Raw genomic sequence first — 25,376 nt, 5'->3', positions numbered from 1 at the left:
AACTAACCACTTCCTGCTCATGCCGTCCAATCTGCATGATTTTCTTAGTGTCGTAGATCACTGTGATGTTCTGGGGAGTGACCAGATTGTTTCAGATTACATGTGTTACTCCAAAAGAGAGTTGACATATTCCTGAGGCAAAACTGTAAATGAATGTTCTTATCTTTCCCTCATGAATGTGAACTGTTCCTGATCCCTTTTTCTGAGAAGCAGGATGGAAAATTATGCATTCCTCAAATCGATGGTCACATGCAATGTACCTGTGGCCTTATGAATCTGCTCTATCAATAATACCACATCTGTCACAGAAACTGCAATCAGGGCTACTCTTTGGTCAAGCCTGCAGTGGTTTATAGTCATTCTCTGGGCATCCTCTGGTCTCAGCAAGGGCCAGACTGGTGAATTAGACAGAAATATAACACGGACCATCACCGTCTCTCCCCATGCCACCCACTTCTAGGATAGGATAGTGTGTGTGTTTTACTCTCTCCACTGGGGTCTGAGAAATTTTCTGGCCTTCCCAATTATTATAGCTATTATAGCTCTTACTTCACAGACCAGAGATCCAATGTGGAGATTACTTCAACTGACAAGTATGACCATTTTGAGTACACAGGTAAAGACAGAGGAATAAGCACTCACTGAATCTGAGATCTCTGTGGGCCCACTGTGAGGCAGGTTTTAGCCAGGCTCCATTTTTTGCCTCATCCCCATCAGTCTCCACTCTTGCCTCTCCTGGTACTAATGACAATGAAGAATCTGTGGCCAATGTCCTTAAATGTATGATTACTCCTCTTTCTTCAGTGTACAGTCACCTGGGTAAATGGCCACAGTTCCCTTTGGAGAAGGACTAGGGGAATCGTTACAGTATTTATTTGCCACGATGTTGCAGGGTCCTTCTTCCTCGGGACCCTGCCACCTCTACAGTCAGTAGATTCCAGATCTCAAAATTGGCTCATGTCTGGGTACTGAGCAAAGTATTGTGACTTTTAATAGAGGTGACTACCCTCTGCTTCCTGACTGTATTCATCTTCCCTGGACAATGTCGCCTATCAAAATCCTATCCATTCTTTAAAGAGACTCCATTGAAATCCCACTCTCTGTATTCTCATCATTATGACTTTAGCCAGAATGCATCTCTCCGTCCTTTGAATTCCCATAGACGCATGCTGATCACACACAGTTTTTCTTTTGCACAGATTTTTGACTATACATTGAGGCAAAAAATGTGTCTCATTTATCATTTTACTGTTTAAAGTGCCCCGCATGGTGCCTTGAACGTATTAGTCAACCTATGAAAGTTTACTGACTTGGTTTGAAATACAGTAGCTTTTTTTCTGCTGCTTCATTAAAAGGCAAAAATGCATTTCGCCCATAAGTAAAACATGTTAGTGTTCTATTTATATACTCTTTTCTATATGTAAGTCTGTATACTAAAAGACAAAAGTATTTCCACATATATATGGAAATTTTATACATATACTGAGTTTCTGTTCTTTTTGATGTTGAAGATTAAGGTTTTAATTAATCAAATACCAAAATATCACTATTCAAATGTTGTTTCTTATAGATAATTTGTGGTAAAAGCCTTTCAGTGAATGAAATGACTCTTAGCACTGTGAAAGAAGAAGGGTACAAAGCTGTTTTCATTGGGATAGGTGAGTAGCTTACTTTTAAATAATTTTCTTTATGATATTTCCAGACAATATCCAGAAGAATAACTACCTTGAGACATTTTCTTGCTAGAAGTTATGTCTGTTCAGGGAATAGCAGACAGAAATGAGCAGCCAAGAAAATGTTCTATTTTATAACTAGTTGTGCTGCCTCACCTCATTATGAGTAGACTTGAGCAAAACATTCTCTCTTTCTGTTCTCTCACTGTCCCATCATCACCAGTGAACATCTCTAAGAAGCTAAATGTTTTCAAGTCATGCCACGGAAGGTCAAAATTGGGCTTAGAGATGTCTATATGCTGTAGTTTTCTCTTTATCATGAAACAGATTGGCTAAATTGCTGATAAACGACAGAATTGGCTCGTTTTCTTGTTCTATTTATTTTTTCAAAATTTCCTGAAGACTTTTCATATTTGGCTGAATTTTAAGTTGTTTAATCATAGTTTTTAAAATCACATGGACAATGTATAGCTTCTGAGGCAATTAATGTGTCTTATGGTTCCACATTTTACCTAAATATCCCGTGGAGATTGAGTTTTCTAACACTTTTTCCTTCTATCTATTATTTACTGAGAGACCCGAGAGAAGAAACAGTTGATTTAATTTAGTTTTTATCTCATGAACTGTGTATTCATTCTCTCATGTGATCATACTGTGGACAGTTATGGCATACAAGCTGAATAAGTCTTTCGCCACATCTTTTAGTTTGTCTCTTCTCCAGTTCACACTCTTTGTTCTAAGTAATAAACCTACACAGAGATGAAAACTGTTTCATCTCTTTCAAGTGATCACACACTGGATAACATCTGTTCAGGCGTAGCATTGCTAGAGTAAAATCATTAGGAATTCTTCATAGCCAACTAAATTTGTCTTATCAGGATGCCATGGTTCTCTTACTAGATAATTGCTACCAAGTCTAAGACCATCTCTTTTGTTCCTTTTTTTTTCAAGAATAAACTTCTGAGATTTTATTTTTCACAGAATAGTCGTAGATTATTTCTGTTAGTGAAAATTTCTCTCGTACAGGGAATTTGTTGGAGATAATTTAATAGTTTTACTTCTGCTTATAGTTTTTTCTCATTTTTTCTTTTTTTATGTATTTATTTTATTGGAGTAACATTGGATTATAACATTATGTAGTTTTCAGATGTACATCGTAATATATTTTGAATTCTGTGTAGATTACATCATGTTCACCACCCAAAAACTAATTATAGTCCATCCCCTCACATGTGAGCCTAATCACCCCTTTTGCCCTCCGCCCTCTCCCCTTCCCCTATGGTAACCACCAACCCAATCTCTGTTGCTATGTGTTTGTTGTCGTTGTTTTTATCTTCTACTTATGAGTGAGATCCTACAGTATTTGACCTTCTCCCTCTGGCTTGTTTCACTTAGCATAATACCCTCAAGGTCCATCTATGTTGTCACAAATGGCCTTATTTCATCATTTCTTATGGCTGAGTACTATTCCATTATGTATATATATCACATCTTCTTTATCCATTCGTCCCTTGATGGCACCTAGGTTGCTTCCAAGTTTTGGCTATTGTGAGTAATGCTGCAATGAACATAGGGGTGCATGTATCCTTATGCCTTTGTGTTTTCAGGTTCTTTGGATAAATCCCCAGCAGTGGAATAGCTGGATCCATATGGTAGGTCTATCCATAATTTTCTGAGGATACTCCATACTGCTTTCCATAGTGGTTGCACTAGTTTGCACTCCCACCAGCAGTGTACAAGCATTCCCTTCTCTCCACATCCTCTCCAACACTTGTTGTTTCCTGTCTTGCTAATTAAAGCCATTCTGACCCGAGTGAGGTGATGTCTCATTGCAGTTTTGATTTGCATTTCCCTGATAGCCAATGATGTTGAGCATCTTTTCATATGCCTGTTGGCCATCCATATATCCTCTTTGGAGAAATCTCTGTTCATATCTTTTGCCCATTTTTTAATTGGGTTGTTGGTTTTTTTGGTTGTTGAGATGTATGAGTTCTTTGTATATTTTGGATATTAACCCTTTATCTGATAGATGATTTGCAAATATCTTCTCCCAATTGTTAGGTTGTCTTTTCGTTTTATTGATGGTTTCTTTTGCTGTGCAGGAGCTTTTTAGTTTGATGTAGTCTCATTTGTTCATTTTTTCTTTTGTTTCCCTTGCCCAGTCAGACATAGTACATGAAAATATGCTGCTAAGGCCAATGTCAAAGAGTGTACTGCCTATGTTTTCTTCTAGTATTTTCATGGTTTCGGGTCTTACATTCAAGTCTTTAATCCATTTTGAGTTGATTTTTGTGCACGGGTGTAAGGGAATGGTCTACTTTCATTCTTTTGCATGTTGCTGTCCAGTTTCCCCAACGCCATTTATTGAAGAGACTCTCCTTTCTCCGTCGTATGCTCTTGGCCCCCTTGTTGAATATTAGCTGTCCATAAATGTGTGGGTTTGTTTCTGGGCTCTCGATTCTGTTCCATTGATCTGTGTGTCTGTTTTTGTGCCAGTACCATGCTGTTTTGGTTACTATGGTTTTGTAGTATATTTTGAAATCAGGGAGTGTGATACCTCCAGCTTTGTTCTTTTTTCTCAGGAATCCTTTGGCTATTTGGGGTCTTTTGTTGTTCCATACAAATTTTAGAATTCTTTACTCTATTTCTGTGAAAAATGTTGTTGGAACTTTGATAGGGATTGCGTTGAATCTATAGATTGCTTTAGGAACTACGGACATTTTAACTATGTTAATTCTTCCAATCCAAGAGCATGGAATATTTTGCCATTTATTTGTGTCTTCTTCAATTTCTTTCAACATTGTTTTATAGTTTTTGGTGTACAGATCTTTCATCTCTTTGGTTAAGTTTATTCCTAGGTATTTTATTCTTTTTGTTGCAATTGTAAATGGGATTGTATTCTTAATTTCTCTTTCTATGACTTTGTTGTTAGTGTATAGAAATGCAACCGATTTTTGCATGTTGATTTTGTATCCTGTGATTTGACTGTATTCCTTTATTATTTCTAAAAGTTTTTTAGTGGATTCTTTAGGGTTTTCTACATGTAAAATCATGTCGTCTGTAAAGAGTGACAGTTTCACTTCTTCCTTTCCAATATGGATCCATTTTCTTTCTTTTTCGTGCCTGATTGCTCTGGCTAGGACTTCCAATACTATGTTAAATAAGATTGGTGACAGTGGGCCTCCTTGTCTGGTTCCAGTTCTTAGAGGGATAGCTTTCGGTTTTTCTTCATTGAGAATGATATTTGCTGTGGGTTTGTCATATATGGCCTTTATTATGTTGAGGTATTTTCCTTCTATACCCATTTTATCTAGAGTTTTTATCATAAATGGATGCTGTATGGTTGTCAAATGCTTTCTCTGCATCTATTGAGATGATCATGTGATTTTTATTCTTCATCTTGTTAATGTGGTGTATCACGTTGATAGATTTGTGGATGTTGAGCCATCCCTGCATCCCTGGAATGAAACCCACTTGATCATGATGTATGATCTTTTTAATGTATTGTTGTATTCAATTTGCTGGTATTTTGTTGAGGATTTTTGCATCGATGTTCATCAGTGATATTGGCCTGTAATTTTCTTTTTTAGCGTTGTCCTTGTCTGGTTTTGGTATCAGGATAATGTTGGCTTCATAGAATGAGTTAGGAAGCCTCCCCTCCTCTTCAATTTTTTGGAAGATTCTGAGAAGGATAGGTATTAAATCTTCTTTGAATGTTTGGTAGAATTCACCAGGGAAGCCATCTGGTCCTGGTCTGTCACTCTTTTTGTTTCAATAAAAAATTATGAAGAGGAAAATAAATCTGCACTGTCTTCTAGCTCCTAAATATCTGTATTGAAGCTCCTTTCAGAAACTTGAGTGCCATTGTCATCAGTATTGCTTTCTATATTACCTTTATTTAAGTACAGTAATCATGTGTAGATCAATAATAGGAAGGAGAAAAGGTATATTTTCCCTAGGTTCCATTTTTAGAGACAACATAGCTGACTTTGGTTCTACTTTTCCATGTTACATTTGTATTGAGAATTTAACATGAAGAAATAAGGCAAGTATCTATCAAGTATATTCTATGAATACCATCAATGTTGGATCAGTACGTTGCTGTTACTCTCAACAAATACTTGTTCAAAAATGGTTGGTCAAAAATAAGTGGGAACTTTAGTCAGGTAATAGATCTGAAATATTAGTGATGTTTTCAAATAGCTATTTGAAATTCACTGTTATGGTTTCCTACAGCAGTCATACATAAAAGACATATTTTTGGGGCTGGCATGGTAGTGCAGCAGTTAAGTTCTCAAGTTCTGCTTCGGCCCCCTGGGGTTCACCGGTTCGGATCCCGGGTTGGACCTACACACCGCTTGGCAAGCCATGCTGTTGCAGGCGTTCCACATATAAAGTAGAGGAAGATGGGCAGGGATGTTAGCTCAGGGCCAGGCTTCCTGAGAAGAAAAGAGGAGGATTGGCGGCAGATGTTAGCTCAGGGCTAATCTTCCTCAAAAAAAAAAAAAAAAAAAAAAAAGATATTTTCCATTGATGGAGTAATACATTCTAATGCAGTTTCATGTATCTCTATGAACTTTGTCTGCAAAGAATCTCTGCAATGAAAAGATATGGGCCAAATAGTAACCAGTATATTGAAATATCTCCAAATTGACTGCATAAGACTCAAATTATAACAAAAATTTGGAACAATTAAATGGTTTATCAATCTGAGTGGTTTCAGCCACAGAGATATTTTCCATCTGCAAGAATCAGTAATGTTTCGGTTTTGTTCTGTTCTTTTATTCCATTAAGTTCCCTTACATATGTTATTTGATGATATTACATCCATTCACAATACTCCATTTGACTCTACACCAGGGTGTGAATACAGTGTTTAAAATGTGGAGTCCTTTCGTATTTATTTTGCTGTGCATTTTCACGCTGAGAAGTGAATCTTTTGACATTTTGGTGTAGTGATGTGTAGAATGCAGTTATGTTCTATTTCAGTATTTTGTATGAAATATATACAAGAGAATTTCATCTTGTCAAAAAAGAAGGCACCTCTGTCTGTAGAAGACAGGTAGCCTTATCCTTCAGGAAATGTTTATTTGACACTCCTGATTTCCGAGTTGGGAATTTATGACCTTTCTATTACCATATAACTGCCTGTTACTTGGACAGCCTCACATCCTTACATGTTTTTATTTATTAACTGTGCTTCTATATTGTAATTAAACTTCACTCACTTAATTTGTCTACCTTTTCCAAATTTGTCTACCTTTTCCAACTTAGTTTAGAGGAGTAAATTTTGGAATAAGAATTCTATATTATTTAGGATATAGGTTTGGTTACTTTAAGAAAAATTAGAGGCTTAAACAAGATATATGGTTAGCTCTCTCTTGTCTAACAGTATGAACCATCCTCAACACCTGACTTTCATCCTTGGTTCACAGGTGACTACTTTGTCCGCATTTCTGCTAACACAAATGGGAAAGAGGAATGGGAGTTCTTTTCCTTTTAAGTTTATGACCGAGAAGTTGCACATACGTCTTCTGCTTTTATCTCAATGTCTACAACCTGGTGACATAAGCATTCTAAGCAGCCAAGGATGCTGGGAAATATAGCCTTTAGCTGGGTGGACATATGCACCATTAAACTTCCATTACTATAGAGAAAGAGGATGGATGGTAGATATAGAGAGAAGACACAAATAAAGGTCACTGGCATAGATGTACACTATCACTGGTATTTGACACCTGAATTCATTATTTAGAGAGGCCAGTAAAACCCTTAATAGTAAAGAAGACATTCTTAGAACGTAGCACTTGCATGTTGGTTGCATAGGTCACAATGAAGATGGAGTATTTTCTCTGTCTGTGGTTGGGAATACGATATTATAGATCTTCTGTATTTATAACTACTGTCTCATTCTATGAGTAATTTGTTTAAAAGAAAAAAATGACATTTTAAAAATTAAATATGATATATTAGGGACTAATATTTCCTGATTTTTAATATTGTGGGTAATATTGCTAGTGAAAAGTTGCTCACTTTTGGGTTTTTCCATAACTAATGCTAACAGTGTCCATTAAGGAAATTATCTCATTGTATACACATCACTGTGAGACTTAAAGAGTTATGTCTCTCTCCCCAGGAGAAGTTTAGTTTCTTCTAAGTGAAATAAAGATATGTGAGATAAAGCTCTGTATCTTATTCAAACTAGATTGCATTGTCTTTGAGATAATTAGGATTTTTCAAAAGACTAAAATTTTGGTATTTGAAATAAAAGCACTGCATGGTGTTAGTGTCAGTGTTCAGAAATAGAGTTGGAACATCCACTGTACAAGGCTTTTTCAAAGTATTGGATAGTTCTTACGTATTTTTTTTTTTAATTCTTTGGGTGATTATTCTACAGCGAAGTTTAAGAATCACTGTTCTAGATGGGTGAAGGGTTGGATTGTTAGGCTTTGCTTCAAAGGAGCCCATTTCCTTTCCCTTTTCCAATTGCCCATTTTCCAGTAGTTTATCTCTTACAGTCTCACAAAACATGGCACTGGTGAAAAGGTTAAACAAGCGTGTAAGGAAAAGAGTATCCACTAAGGCACCCTCAGATAAATGGGAATACTCTATGTATTCTTCTAACAGGTTTTCTTTTTAATTTCTGAATTTTTGTTTTTACTACTTGGAAGGGAGAAAGTATTACAAGGGCAACAACTGTAAAATTCATTATTACTGCAGGAAGATATTATAAACAGTCACTGTCTTACCATTAGATGTTCTTCTTGTGTCTACCCCAAAGATTTCTCTTGAATTCACCTCTCACTATAACCATTCTCCTCCCTTAATGCTACTGGACCCCTGCTGTAGCCTCCTAACTGGTCACCATGGCCACCGTTATCCACACAACAGAAATGCAGTAGTGATCTTTCTAAAGTTAGATCCATCATGTCATTCCCTCATTAACCTCCCCCCATCCCCCCATAACTCCCTATTTCCTCTGGGACAGGGGAAGAACACTTTAAAATAAGACTTTCAAGACTCTTCATGATTTGGTCAACAGCTTATGTCTCCAGTCACTTTACCCAGTAAATTGTGTGTTTCAGCCATTTGAACTGTTTTTAGTTTTACCTCATCTGAATTTTTAATCTCAGTTTTTTGACATAGTGTTGCCTGGACCTGGAACTGTCACTATTTTCATAGTTAAGTTCTTAGCTTACCTGTACTTTTTTCTACTTCAAGAATGTTCTCTTTACTCGTAATGATCCGCTCTTTACCTTCACTCTTTAACCTGGTTAAATGAAGCTGCTTCCTCACCCCCAATCCTCCACAGTTAAGTTCCTGTTCCCTTTCTGGAAGTCCAGACGGCACTTTGTCCTTTATTGTAGTGCTTATTTCCCTGTATTATTATGGTCTGGTTACACGTTTGTTTCCACCACTAGAACATAAACTCTTGCAGACTGAAGATTCTGTCTGCCTTTCTCATAGATCTTCAGTGTCTAGCAAAGTGCCTGGCACATAGTAAGAACTATAAGTATTTTTTAATTATTGATTTTTAATGCAGCTGTTTTGACTGTTTGCCAAAGTAAATTGATAGGATATTAAAATGTATTGGCAATGTGGGGGGTATTATAACTCTGACCAAACCCAAGGGGAAATAGATATTACATTATTATAAAGTTAGTATTACACTATAAATGAAATAGAGAAGTAGGAGTCACGATATTAATGGTGGTGATGTTGGTAGTAGTAGCAGTGATAGCTAAAATATTTCATCCTCATTTCTTTATTTTTCTCTATTTTTAATGGAATTTATGTCATTAACTCCTAAAATGGCCCTTGAGGTAGATATTATTAACTCTATTATACAGTTAAGAAAATTAAGATTAAGTTAAAGAAAACTAGTAAATTGCAACCATAACATGGAAAGTGAATTTTATACAGAAAGTAGGAAGAATGTAACAAATGCAAACATCCATATTTCAACCTAGAAAGCTGTTACAGACATAATAACTGAAAGCCAAGTTAGCTGATGACACCTGCCTATATTGAGTTGTCCAACTTAAGGGTATTGTACATGGGATCTCATACACTACTAGAATTAGTCTTTATATTTAGCCTCATTTTTCTCATTATTGCCACTAATTGTTTTTTTCAGTTACCATTAGAAAAGAATATTTTTCAAATGTGATGATTCCCAAATATTATAACAGGTGAAGAAGAGATAATTACAATTAAGGAAATCCATTGAGAGGTTGTGGTATTAAATTTGCTACATTGTGGCCTTTAGTTAAATCTCTTGTGCCTTCTTAGAGTCAAAGTTTTTCTCTGTAGAAGTTATTCTTAATTAGCTTCTTAATCAGGAGTTTCTAAATTGTACCCAATCATGTATACTTTGTTTATTTAGAAGAAAGTGCAATATGTTTTTTAGACTGTCCTCTTTACTTCTGTCCACAGATAAAAAATGAATCTGGGTAGGGAATATGCACAAATCTGAATAGATTATTTTAAGATAATAAACCTGACAGTTAAAAAAAAAAACAAAAAAGGGGGCGTGAATACTTTGCAAATTCTCTTTTTTTTTGTTCGTAATGTTGTCTAGTCTAGTGTCACTTGTACATACTCGGATATAATTGTGAGGTGGCTCCTAAGAATTCAGAAATGAGGGAATTAGAATTCCAGCTGAGAGTTCATTAAATCATCACTTAATGAGTTCAAGCAAAGCCCCCAGAAGGAGATAAAATAGATGTAGAGCAATTATTCTTTGATCATATTAACATATCTGTAGAAAGTACATCTTAATCTGCAGAAGCAGGTAATAGGGACTGGTCACCTTTACAAGCATAGAAAGGAAAAAAAAGAATCTGAGGAAATGTTGGTGGTGTGTCTTTAAAGGCACCTGAATCAATGGACCTGGAGTTCTTTGAGGCCATATCATAAAGACACACAGGTAAGTTCATTTTAAAGACTTCTAAATCTCTTTATTCTGATTCCGGGTTCAGCAAGCTAGCCCTGATTCCTTAATAGTTTGATTATATTAGGAGACAATGCTAATCATGTTAATAAGAGTAATCCTGGTCCCTATGCTGATTATCTTTGTTGCCCCAAATCGCTCACTCTTAGTAATATGATACTCTGATATGAAGAACTCGCCACGTGAGGAAATACTTAAAAACAAGCTGTAAATGTCTCAGATATTTTTAGTGGCTGCCACTGCATTCAGAATAAGTCAAAATTTCTTAGTATGACTTTCAACAGGCTACAGTAGCTATTCAAATCTAACCCTTTAGCCTTAAATCTATCTACCACTTTACAGATTGCTCCCACCACCAGATCTCCAGCCATTCCTTAAAATAACCTGAACTCCTACCGTTATATTTGGCCTATACTCTTTCCTTTATTGAGAAAATTTTTCAGTCTGGCTTTATATAGTAAAGTCAATACTTAGAATATTCATCTCAAATGCCACTTCTTATATAAGACTCTCATACTCATCCTCCTGAGATAAATGTTTATTCTGTGTTCATACATAGCAAAATGTTTTATATATCATTCATAGTACTGAATATAGTTTTCCTTTTATTATTTTTGGTTGAGTGCATATATCCACTCTCCTGCCCCACTCACAAACACACTATGTTAAAAATCTATGAGATCATTTTTAAAAATCTTTATATTCTACAATTTTAGCACATTTCTTGACACACAGTATAAGATTGATAGAAATTTTTGAAGTAAAATAATTGGAAGAATAAAAAGAAAAGAGAAACAAAGGAAAAAATGAGAAACAGTATAATTTCTTGAGAAGTTTGAAACTGTCCTTGATGGTTTAGCCTTTTCTAAATTATCTTTCCAAGCATCCTCTTATATCTTTTTTTTGGCAAAATGCAAAGACCTATTTATAGTTTTGGTTACCCACTTAAAGATAATGAATTTCAAATTCTAAATGCTATAATCTCATTCTTACATTTATGCCTTATCATTACATCAAGTATTACACTGCTGTGTCAAATATTAGGTATTTTCTTTGAGCATTTTTGATAAGGGTAATGTTATTTATTTGAGAGTATTTAATAAGCATTTTATGATGAGGATGGTAATATAATATAAGAATTTTTTTTTTCCCCATGAGGAAGATTTGGCCCGAGCTAACATCTGTGCCAGTCTTTCTCTATTTTGTATGTGGGTCATCACCACCACAGTATGGCCACTGACAAATGGTGTAGGTCCATGCCTAGGAACTGAACCTGCGCCGCCAAAGTGGAATGCACTGAACTTAAGGGATTTTTTTCTAAAGTGGCTTTTTTTGCTGGCAGAATTCCTAGGATATTCTAGATGCTCAATAATTATCTATTGAATTGATTAATTAAAATACATCTATTTCTTTCATATTACAGTCAAAAAAGAAGTAATTTGTTCAGCAAGAGAGTTATTTAGAAATATCCTATGGCCAATTATCTTTGTAATAAATTTTTTTTCATAGAAGTATAAATTATATTTTTAAATGTTGAACATGTATCTTCTTGAGATTTCTTTGGATAGAGACATGGAGGAATTTTTGTTATATTTGTGTATATATTTCCTGGAATTAAAACATATTTTACTTACAGTAGTTTATTAAATTAAAGAATGAAAAAAAACCCTGTTTTTCATCCTTTTCATTGTTCAAGGATTATTTTTTTTCAGTAGTTTCCAATGGCTTAATCAACTCTTAAAACGTAGTTGAAAAGAGAATTGGAAAATTATGAGACTAACCAAAATGTTTTCTTTCAACTGTTGCTTAAGGCTGCTGGTTACATTTTTTTAATGGGTGAAAATTATCTTTGAACTTGGAAGGGAATATTACTGAACATAGACTAGGAGCATCATGATAGGTGTTTTTAAATGTAGTAAGCATCCTGTAGTTCTGAGTTGTTCTCTGGAGGTAGAATGTTGATGTTGAAGGATAAACTTTAGAATAATTAACAACGCTAGAAGTCACAGAAGTAGCGGATATTGTCATAAAAGAATTAAAGAACACCACAGTGCATAATCTCTCCATCCAACCCCCCAATTCAGTGAAATTGAATCTGGAATTCAAGACTACATTGAATACATATGTACAATACTTCAGTGATTTCCAGTTAGAGCTAAGAGGCATCCTACTAGGTAGCTTTATTCACACTACAAACCACCCAGTTCTGCTTATCTTGCCCTTTTGCAAATCACTCTGTAAAAGTTGGTAAAATAAGGGAGCCCATTTCACACAAGGAAAAAGGAATTAATGAGAGGCATGAGAAATGGTGTGGAAATGGCAGAGGTTGATGCAAGTTAGAGGAATCTAGGAGTATTTCTACATATGCTTTAGATTTCTTTCTAGAAATAATCTTTCCAAAGAATAGGAATGAGAAACTTTGCAGGCTAATTATTTCCTATTTATACAGGGTAGGCTGTACCATCTTTGGCTAGCAGCATTGGATCAAATGGACTGCTGTTCTTTTTCATTGATATTTAAACACTTTCTTTGACATTAAATGCTTAAAAGCACTGTGGTCTAAAGCAAGACCATTGCTTTTAAGAGAAGACTCCATTAAGACATTATATTTTAAGTAATAAATCTATTTTAGAAGCAGTTCAATTGAAATTTATATAAAATCAGTGTTTCTCCAGACCCTGCCTTTGAATTGTTTAAAAGGGTGTCCAGCAAAATCACGTTGTTTTAAATCCCCCAAGGCTCTATTGTATGACACCAATTTAAATGAATAAATAGAAGTCAGTTGGGAAGAACCTAGTTTGCTTATGTTACTCTTTCTCAATTTCTTAAACCTATATTATTTGGTGATATTATTTAAGTTATATAAGGAATTAATATATGAGGAAAATAATACTGCAGTAATGATTAATTTGTACTATTGACTCAAATAGCATAACCCTTTAAAGTACATCGTTAAGTCTATTTACTGTGGACATTTAAGAAAAAAAATTTTAAACAAAATTTTGATTTATTTACTTTCTTATCTCCAAATATGTAAGAAATCTTGACGTGTGTTATCGTCTTCTGATCACCCATGCAGTGCCACCTGGTGTGCAGATGGAAAGCACATCACATGTCAGAGGAACTGTTCACACCCACCCCCCCAAATACAAACTTACATCGCGGAAAGTTAGCAGATGTTCACTTTGCTTGTGTTACTGAGATAAATTGTGCATCCAACTCTTAATTCATAAGTTAAATTTGGAGAAGAAGATATTGATGTTTGGGTTAATCAGTCAAACATTATGTGAACACATCCAGTTTAGCAGAAGAAAGTCATATTAAGTTGGAAAATTGCTTCCTTAGATCTTTAAATTTTTATTTTGTATGTCTACTCTTTCTTTTTTATGTACATGATAGTTTTGTTTTTGAGCCTTAATATCTCTATTTTACTGCTAAATTTATCAGTGCTAGAATAACGTGTTTTAAAATTGACTGCTGTTTAATATCTCTATGGTGGTTTCCTTTTTACTGGGAGAAAATAGCCTTTCTTTTGTATTTTACAAAGACCATATCATAGTCAGATGCTTTTCCACCATTCTTATTCCTTTAATCTTACCATTACCTGATTACATTTTAAAGTATATTATTAAACTTCTACTATATGCTTAGCAGTGCGCTAATAAGAATTATAGATTTCAAAATAAGTTTAAAAAGTTACGGTTTATTTAGAAAACCAATAAAGCTACTTTAATATAATTAGTAAATAAGAATCTTGTATATGAATATAATAAATATAGTAGCTAAATTTCTTGGAGTGGTGACTGAGTTCTTTGCATAACATATTTTAATTCTCATGAAGTAATTTTGGATTCATATTATTGATACCTCCATTTCACACATAAATAACTTCTGTCTAGGGAATGTTAAGTAATTTTCTCAGTACTAGAACTTGGAGTTGAACAGATGTCCATCTGAAACCAAAGCCCTACTTTTAACCAATATTCTAAGTTGGCGTTGTTCATAAATAATGATATTTTAAAAATTTATAACTGTCCTTTTTAAAATTCATTTTCTAAAATTGTGGTAAAATGCTCGTAACATAAAATTTGCTCCCTTAACCATTTTCCAAGTATACAGTTCAGTGGCATTCAGTACATTCACATTGTTGTGCTACCATCACCCCCATTCATCCGCAGAAGTCTTTTCATCTTGCAGAACTGAAATTCTGTACCCGCTTAACATCAACTCCCTATTCTCCTCTCCCCCGCAGCTGCTGGCAACCACCTTTCTACTATCTGTCTCTGAATTCTACCACTTTAGGTACTCAGATAAGTGGAATCATACGGTATTTGTTCAGTTGTCCTGGCTTATTTCATTTAGCATAGTGTCCTCAAGGTTTATCTATGTTGTAGCATGGGTCAGAATTTCCTTTATTTTTAAAGCCAAATAATATTCCATTTTATCTATATACCATATTTTGTTTATCCTTTCATCCATCAGTGGACACTTGAGTTACTTCCCACTTCTTGGCTATTGTGAATAATGCTGCTATGAACATGAGTGTATAAATATCTCTTCAAATCCCCTCTTTTAGTTCTTTTTGGTATATGCCCAAAAGTGGAATTTCTACATCACATAGTAATTCTATTTTTAAGTTTTTGAGAAACTGCCATACTGTTTTCCGTAGTGGCTACAACATTTTACTTGCTCACCAACAGTGTGCAAGGGCTCCAATTTCTCCACATCCTTGCCAACACTTGTTATTTTTCTGTTTGGTTTTTTTTTTTTTTTTTTTTTGGTAACAGCTATCCTAATGGATATGAGGTCATATATAGTGATTTTTAATACTTTCATTTGCGTAATGCCTATTACCAACAGAAACTTGCGGTGAGTAATATAGAGATAATAAATGTTAAAAATGTAAGTGCAGAATTAATCAACAGGATGGGTTAGTAAATAAGAACCTCTCTCAGTAAAAATGAAATTACATTTATTTTTTGTGATGAGGGCTTTAATTAGAGTATATGCCAAAAAGTTGAGGAGAGAAGGCCAAGTTTTGCAAGGTCTGTTTAGAAGGTGCAAATTGTAGAGAGGAATATTAAAAGACAGAACTTAAATATCTTCTATTTGAGCTTCTAACTAATAAAAAACGAGTTAAATGAGGAGTTGCCAAAATTTTTCTGTAAACAGTAAATATTTTAGGTTTTGTGGGTCATATGTTGCACTACTCAATTTTCTGTCTTGGTAGCGCAAAAGCAGCTGTAGAATAGACTATATGTAAACAAGGGAGCATGGCTGTGTGTCAGTAAAACTGTACTGCAGGTGGGGGGCCGCATTTGACCAGCTGACTTGGACCAAGGAATTACTAAAGAACATTAATTTCTATGCCTATATTTTCTTATAATTTTGAGACGAGAAACCTCTTAGTGGAAGTCCACGTGCAATATAAATCAAGTTAACTTTTTTGTCTAATATGACCTAACTTGTTTTGAGAGTATAGAGCTATTTGCTGAATACTTTTAAGAACACCAATAAAGGACCTGTCTTTGAAGCAGAGGGTATATCTGTCATTGGTTATTTTGTACTGGCACTTTGAAATAAATAGTTTTAGGTGGGTCCTCAATATTTTAGTTTCACTAAAGCACCTGGCTTCCTCACTTCTTAATTACTGTTTTAGCAAACAGCTTACTGGAAGGTGTATCCAAAAATATTTTTCTTCCTAATGCCATTCCTATATTGATTTTTAAAAACATTACTAACATAGGTAAACCTGCTATTTTTGTTTATTTCCCAGGTGTAATGTTTTACCCTTTTAAAATAATCTTCAGTAAATAAGTACGTACTTGATTTCACAATCAAAGAAAAAACAAAAACACATCCACAAATTAAAATCACAGAAGGAATTAAGTGAAAACAGAAATTAATCAGTTTTCTATGAAGTGATTGATGGCTCTAAAGGTGTAATCTTAGAAATTGTGATTAATGTTTAGTTTTATGTTTTCTCATCAATTTTTGATAAGTTAAGGAAAAAGGAAGCATAGACATACAATAAAAATTTTCTTTGCTTCTAGGCCAGGACTTGATCTCTAAAATCTTTGTAACTTTCCTTTCTACTTTATTGTTCTCTCTCTCTTTATTATAAATTCTAACAATTAGCACCTATTGATTCATCCAAGAAGTAGCAAAGAGCTGTTCAGACTATAGTTCCTCTTATTTCTAGTGCTCAGGGAAGTAAATTGGACATTATTTTGGTGCATATCCTTAAATTTTTATGCAAGTGTATCCATCATCTCAGTACAAAAGACAAGATGTTTATTATGTAGCAAAGTCTATTAAAGACTTTATAGAAAAAGTATTACTGATAAATGAATTAGAGATTCATTCAACTAGATAATGAATAAGAAAAAGAATTGTAGATAGTAAGTAGAATTCATGATTTTTTCTTAATTTTAAAGATAATGAGATCAGGTAGAAATGCGTTCTTCTGTACCATGGGGTGGAGCAAAACAGGTTTAGATCAGTATCTGTTTGACCTACTATAAAATATGTTGAATTCAGGACTGATTAATTTTTGTTCCTTTTAAAACTTGACTTAAACTGGATTCAAGTTAGCCTTTATGCTACTTAGAAAAATCCAAAAACTAAAAAAGTGAAAATTAAAACTAGAATGCTAACCAAGGTTAATAATGAAAAATACTATTGTCATTTTTGGAAGGTGTAATTAGTTTTTATATTAATTACTAATATAAGAACATTTTAAGTATATAGACTAAAGTTATTTTCTAAAGAATACCACTCTACCACAGTCAAATAAATAAACTATTGGAGTTCTATGTATATGTATGTTTTTCCTCTGCTACTGACTATAGAAATGTTTGATTAATGGGGCCTCTAGGGAAAATTGAATCATTGTTATGTGTCTGTCTTTTTTTCCACTTTTAATGCATTTTTGGTAGCTATTGACCAGAATTTCTGATGGGAAAATTCTGGGCTATGATATGGAATCACATGGGGACTAGAGAATACTGAATATGCCTCTAATGATTGGTCCAACAGTGAGATTTCCTATGAGAGTGGTACAAATTGTAACATTTTGGCCCTAAAGCAATCTTATGTTTCTCTACAACTGTTTTCCCATTGTATTTAAATGTGTTCTTTTTTCTTCTCCCTCTGTGTGTGTCTGTGTGTGGATGTACACATATTGTACATATGCATACATATATATGTTAGGAAATCATCCTTCTTGGTTCTTGGAGTTGGGGGGGTTGTTTGTTTCTTTCATTTTAATTCTCACTTTCCAGCCTTTTGCAACTTACCCTCATCTTTCTGAGAAATAGAAGATGAGGAGAAGAGAGTAAGGAGAGAGTAAAATTTGTGAAGGCAACATAATCTTAAAGTTATTTTTATTTTGTGGCTCTTTTTTCTATAGCAGGAGAATCAGAAAGCAGCGTAGGAGAAGCAAATCTCACTTAGAGGTTTTAAAAGTTTTCTAAGTACCAAGACCTCTAAGAACAAGAAACAAACTAAGGCAGAGATTAAAAAAGTTTTGACTCAACATCATATTAAAAAATTGGTTTTGAATAGTTTAACGCACACAGCTCTATTTTTTACTTAATTGCGCCCATACAACCTTAAAAAGCATTTGAAAAATTTAATATTTGTAAGTTATTCTTAGAATCCAACTCTGGCATCACTGACAAAATATCAACAGACATGTGCTTAGAGTATTAAGTACAATAAATGACCTTCATTCTCATAATTTTTTAATGCTAAGGTTTTCACTCCCATCATGGCTTATATTACTTCATTCACTCATTCATTCAGTAAATATCAAGTTCCTGATGGGTGATTACTATGTCCTTGCTATCAAAAATTTACGGTTTTGATGGGAGATAGACATACAACCATTTCCTGATCGTTGCCCAGGTAATTGTTTTTCTTTCCTACAATATGTAGCACAGTGGCACAGTGCCCAAGCATTTTATTCACTTACTTATATGCACTTCTATTTATTCATCCTAGACTATCAGCTTCTGTAGGAAAAAGACAAATCAGGGCACATGTTGGGAGTGGAAGATGAGGAGGACACCCAGATATAGGGAATATCATATGTGACAGCTCCATATTGTTGCTGGAGCTTTCACTACCAGGAATGTATGCTGAAAAATAGGTCCAAAAAGATGTAACAGGGTCTGCAGATGTTATGTGGTATATACATGAGTTTAGTTTAGTTAGTGAGTGTGTTTTCTTTTTACTGTGGAAGATGAAGGATTTTGACATGAGAGGTAAGAGATCAGAAAGATTGATTTGATGGCCCTATGGAAATGGATTGGGCAAGGGCAAGACCAAATACCGGGAGATTTTACATTGTGGCTGTTGCAAGAATTCAAGTAAGAGAAAATTGAGGATCTGAAGTAGGGCTGTGAGAGCTGAGAGCAGGGAACAAATATAAGGAAGTACAATGACTGGTCTTAGCGCCTGATTAGATATGGTCAGTGAAGAATAGGAGTAAGAAGCAGCAAGGCAGACAGAATTTTAGGAATAGCTACAAGTCAAGGATGTCTTCACCATTTCTTTTGACGAATTTGCTGAATGGCTGTGACAGTTTACCAGTAGAATGAAAGAGGGGAAGATTATAAATTCTGATTTGACCTCTTGTGTTTGGGATTCCTATGCTATCCCAGTGGAAAGATCCAGTAAGCCATCAGGTCTGCCTGACTAGCTCTGGAAATCAGGTAAGAGGTGTGGGCACGAGAGATAGATTTGGTATTAGTTTCTGTATGCTCTAGCAGAAAAACTGAGCCTCGGAGACAGTCAAATGCAGTCAGTATCCCATCATTCATGGTTGTTGGGAGTAATAGAAACAATTTAAAGTGCCTTTTTCACTGAAATTGACATATGGTAAGATTTAAAAAAATGACAGTCATTAATATGATCAGCTTATGGGTGTTATATGAAGCCACGACATTGATGAGGTGACATATTCATTCTTCGTAACCACTGTAAATGGCCTGAGAAAACTGAGACCCAGTGAGATTGTCTGACTGCCCACGCTCACCGAGTGTGATAGTCGAACACACTGCAGTGAATATGTTCTCATAACATGTCTGTGGATATTATTTCAACATGACTTATTCACAGTGTATCCTTAGTTTTGTTATTGTCCCATCCTTCTTTTGACTATACCATACATTAGGTGGATAACTCTCTGTGGTTAGAGGGATCTTTTATGGTAATGGAAAAAAGGTAAAGTTGGCCCACATGACGGCTGAACTTCTTTAGCATGCTGTCATGTCAGCTGTTGATGGACTGAGCCAATATTCTTGAACACCATTGAACCTGGTTGTTATTTGCTAAGGAGTTGACTTGGAAATACTAGATATTTGTTATATTTTTGGAATACTAAAAAGTATGTAAGAATATACTTTTTGAAAGAAAATTTGGTATAATACATGTATATTTAGAAAAGAAGATGAATTATGAAAGAAAATCTTTTACTTTAAAAAATATTATCCTGGGGTCCTTAAAAAAAGCAAGTTGCCTTAGCAAGAATTAATATAAGATATAGTTTCTAAAATTGACTGATATTTTTTCGTAGAGACATATTCATCATAAGAAGTGGGATGTGAATTTGTGCCCTTTTTCCCAGTAACCAATGAAGTTCTTCTGCAAAAAAAAAATATATATATATATATTTAATTTTGCCGTAATTTTTTTCTTTTTAAGTTTGCTTCTTCCCTAGAGCTTTGTTCCTGGCTTTCTATATTTTCTACTTTATCAAGATATACTATGAGTATACAACTTAACACATTTAGAAATTCTCTTAATTTTGCAGCTATTAATTTTGCCATCATCTGAGTTAAATTTTGTTATTTCCCTAACATCTAGTAAGAAAACATGCGTTATGTATTATGGAAACCTAAAATCAATCCTCACAGATTCTATGAGTTTCCATAATGCTGAAACTGAAAGTATGGTCTCCACTAACCACTGTAGCTTGATTGGTACAGAAAATAAAAGGAGGGGTAGGAAAATTGTAGGCAAGTCTTTGATGTCAGGGTTTCTATTTATTCTCTAAACAAAATGAATTTGTAATAATGAATTGCATTACATCTCTACTTAATACTTATTACCATGTATACAGGATATGTTAAATCAAATAAATAGTTCTTTTTAAACATTGGTAATTGTTGTTATGCTAAATTATTTTCTCCTCAACACTGTAACTTTTTAGAACCCTGGTAAAAATATAAATTATTATTAACCAATGGCATTCATTAAATGTGTTCAATTTTTTAAATTATGCTGATTTTATTTCTATTTAAAAGACAATTATCTAAAAATGCTCAAACCTGCTCTTAATACCACCTGTCTTTCATCTGAAAAGTGATATATACTTTTCTTATCAAATTGGCTTTTCTGGAGAGTTCCTTTTTATTTATAATAGGATACTAAAAGGATTCTTTAGTATTCCTCTGGGAATTCTTATCATGTTCCTAATCATTCTACCCACAGTGTAGATGAGTGGCAGGACACTGAACGGTTAAACACAGGCTTGTTGGTCACAGATGTGAGCTGTCCTTAACTGGTTACAATGGAAATGAACTAAAATCCTGAGCCAAGTCATTTAGGAGATTGTAAATGTGGAACATGTCTATTTATCAGGCTAGAGAATGTTTTGTGATGACTCTGTAAGGACTATTTTGAAATGCTGGTTTTTTTAGGGTCTTGAATCTAAGTTGTGGGAGGTGCCTTTGTGGAGTCTTTTGAAAGAGCATTAAAAGCTCTATCAGTACTTTATAAACTTGAGAAAAGTAAGAAACACCAATTATTCTAGCAAGTACACTTGATGTTTTTGAGAGTTTTTCTTTTCTAACGCAAATAAATCACAGTTGCTTGAGCATCTGTCATGTTGTAAAGGTCAAATTTGACATTAGCCATCAATGCCTAAGAGCATTGCCAATATGTTTTTGAATGCCTACTGTGTGTTAGGTGCTTTGCACACATGATCTCATTGGACCTCATTCAAACCACACCATAATCCCAGGGAGCAGGTATTAGTTACACCCATTTTAATGCTGAAAAAATTATGCCTTGGGTTGGTAAGTGGCTTGCCTATAGCCACAAAATTTCTCAAGAACAGAATCAAAATCCAGCCCTGTGGTTTTCTCAGCATTCCATAGCACCTCATATATAATCATGGAGAAGTAAAGGGTGGTATAATGGCTTCAAGGAAAAGGAGAGGTGAGAAAATTCTTGTTTTAATAGAGAAATCTGAATAGAGTTTATGGCAAAGTAAGAAGTAGATGGAAACAAGCGTTTGAAATGATATTAAGGAGGAGAAGATCAAGAAGAGACTAGAAAAGAAGAGCATAGGATGATATATTAGTTTTTGAAAGTTGTAAGTGTCAACACAGATAATCCATAATCAATCTATAAATCAAAATTGGGGTGAGTTTATTATAAGCCAGATCTGAGGACTAGCCTGGGGCCCTCCTTCCCCAAGGAAGGAAGGGCATCAAAGAAGTGGGGTGTACAGAGTGGTTATATACCATCTTGGAACAAAGAGCATACATCACATATGACAGGAATGTCCCTTCTACAATTGTCATGAGATTGCTTTGCCAGCACAGCAATTCCGTGAACACAGCAGGTCATTGGTCACAAGGTGAGCACAGAAGGTCACCAATTAATCCTTAGTTTAGGGAGACATGCTTATCCTTAAAGAAATGCCAATGTGGGGGAAGTTGCATCCTTATCTTTAAGGGCGTTGTTCTTGTTTTTGGGACATAGTAAATATGTAAAGCAGATGTACAATGCATGCTCAACAGGTCACTTCAGGCCCTTTTGGAAAAGCAAGGTCAGGCCAAATTAGTTTTAACCCAAATGGCTTCCTCATATACTCCAGTATATCCTATTTCTTGTCATTTATTTATCATAAGGATACTTTTCCTCAGGAATAAAGAAATAGTTGGGTGAAGATGGAAAAAATTCTAAGGTGGAACATCTCAGCCAAGGGCGTTCACTTTGCCTTGGGTCTGGGGGAGGGAGAGGGAGAAAGAGCGAACCTTAACTTATCTCCAGGAACACACACAACAGAAGATGTTAAGTGGGGAGCAGAAACTGCATATCTAAGTAGAGAGATTTAGACAAAGAATATTAAATTGTTACTTAACTAATTTTATATTTCTGGTAGGTCTTAATAGCAGTTTACTTTTATAGAGTGGAAGGAAGAAAAGAATAAAATAAAACATATTATTGGGGCCTGCCCGGTGGCGCAGCGGTTAAGTTCGCATGCCTCGCTTCAGTGGCCCAGGGTTTGCTGGTTTGGGTCCCAGGTGTGGACATGGCACCGCTTGGCAAGCCATGCTGTGGTAGGCATCCCACAGATAAAGTAGAGGAAGATGGGCATGGATGTTAGCTCAGGGCCAGTCTTCCTCAGCAAAAAGAGGAGGATTGGCAGCAGATGTTAGCTCAGGGGTAATCTTCCAAAAAATAAAGAAAGAAAGAAAGAAAAAAAAATAAGGTATATTATTGTAACAGAAGGCACAAGTAGGGATGATGCCTTCATTGAACATTAGCTTTATTGTTTATTTGTAATTAACGGTAATATCTCTTGAACTTCTTACAATGAAATTAGTGATTATTTATTAAATGAATAATCTAGGAAACCTAAAAATTATCCCTTGAAGCATATAAAAATAAAACCAATGCATAAAGCTTGTTTGAACCGGTTCGTCCAGCTATAAGTTATACTCGGGCTGTTATTAATTGCTTTGAAAAGGAGTTAATTCTATCAGGTCATTAAATAACCCCATTAGTAAATTATTACAACAAACGTATTATTTGCAAAAATACAGTAAAAGTAACATTTTAGCAGATTATTAGTCCTTAGCAATAACTTGAGTTTTGCTTAAGTAAAGTGATGGAATCAACTACTGTGCCATTAGAGAAAATTTGTTTTAGAAAAAATGTAGGGCATTTTCTAAGTTGAAAATTGAAGATAAATTCATCCTTAAGCATATATGCAATGTTACAAGAGCTCTGTAGGCTGGACTTATGTGAAAATTAGATGACCATATGAATATACAATATTTATGAATGGTGAGGTGGAAATGGAGGAAGTGAAGGGGGAATAAGGAGAAAGAGATGAGAGCAAAATAAATGTGTGTAAATTTCAATGAAGGGCAATCTAGTTTAGCTTTCATTCAAAAACTTGAGTTCTTACACCACGTGCATACATTTCACTTTTAAATAGTCTAGGTCAACTACATAGTATTACATGATTGAAAAAATAGCAAGTTGAAAAGTCTTATTTGCTGATTGGAAGAATGAGGTGTAATTCATTTTGAATTAAGCCTTTAGGCCAAAACTTTAGTCAAAGGGAAAAAGTGAGTTCTGATTTCTGCCAAAGACTTAATTAGCCATATGCTAAACAATAGTTCAATATACATTGTGTGGAAAATACTTCTCATTATGGATTGATCTTTTTAAACTACAACTATTGAGAGCAATACAGATAACCAGAGAATTTCCATCACTGAATATGTGGAGGAGATACTACCCACATACCCATGCACAAACTATATTCTGTAATACAAAAATGATTGTTGGAATCTTTTTGCCAAATCTCCAGGGTGCCAATTTACAAGCAACCTATTTGGACATATCTAATTATATCAAAATTATGCATTCATTCTACAAATATTCACCATGATCTGTACTAAGAATAAAAACCTTCCAGGGGCCGGCTCTGTGGCCGAATGGTTAAGTTCACGCACTCCGCTGCAGCGGCCCAGGGTTCGGATCCTGGGCACGGACATGGCACCACTCATCAGGCCACGTTGAGGCGACATCCCACAACTAGAGGGACCTACAACTAAGATATACAACTATATACCGGGGGGGGGGGGGTGGGGGGTGGGTGGGGGGGTGGGGGGGAGGGGGAGGTTGGGAAATAAAGCAGAGGAAACAAAACAAAACAAAAAAAGATTGGCAACAGTTGTCAGCTCAGGTGCCAATCCTTAAAAACCTTCCAGATATTTAAAATTCCCAGTGATCTTTAAAATACAATCTAACCATGTCCTGGATTTAAAATTATAGAGGCAGTAAAGCAGTAAAGGTTAGAACAGGGAGTTCCAGGTTAGACAGACGTAAGTTTAATCCCAACTCTGTCTTTTACTAGCCGTGAGTAAGTTATTTAACCTCTCACGTTTTAGGTTTCCTCATCTTTTAAGTGGAAGTGATCATTTGCCTCATGGGAGATTAAGTTAATTTAACACAGTGCTTGGTGCCAAGGGCTCAGTGGTAGTATAATTTTCATTAAAGTTATGAACTTCCCTTAGAAAAACTTTGTGAACATTAGATAGGAAAATATAAAAATGAAACAAAATTAAAATTTGAGAAATAAATTGTACTTCATCAAAATTAAAAACTTCTCTTCAGATGAAATGGCACGGTCACAGACTGGGAGAAAACATTCACAGTATATATATATATATATATATCTGACAAAGGTATTTATGTATTTCCATGATATGCAAAGAATTCTTTACAATACATAAGATAAACAAACCAATTTAAAAAATGGGGCAAAAAGTTTAAACAGACGATGAATATATAGAAATAGCCAGTAAGTACATGAAAAGGTGTTCAGCATCTTTAATCATTAGAGAAATGCAAATTAAAACCACAAAGGGAACCACTTCACATCCTCGAAAATGACTAAAGTTCAAAAGACTAATACTATCAAAGTTTGGCAAGGGTAT

At 34.8% G+C, this 25,376-nt stretch overlaps 1 protein-coding gene across 1 annotated transcript in view; it reads left to right on the top strand.

The window, feature by feature from the left end:
• DPYD (dihydropyrimidine dehydrogenase) overlaps positions 1-25,376 on the top strand; it is a 768,359-nt gene that overhangs the window by 231,461 nt on the left and 511,522 nt on the right. Inside the window, exon 8 of the mRNA XM_044748877.2 lies at positions 1,571-1,658. Coding sequence (XP_044604812.2) covers positions 1,571-1,658 — 88 coding nt within the window. The remainder of the gene's footprint in view (positions 1-1,570; positions 1,659-25,376) is intronic.

Source organism: Equus asinus, chromosome 16 (assembly GCF_041296235.1).
Source record: "Equus asinus isolate D_3611 breed Donkey chromosome 16, EquAss-T2T_v2, whole genome shotgun sequence".
Classification (NCBI taxonomy): domain Eukaryota; kingdom Metazoa; phylum Chordata; class Mammalia; order Perissodactyla; family Equidae; genus Equus; species Equus asinus.
This window is presented reverse-complemented; position numbering and strand designations above follow the sequence as displayed.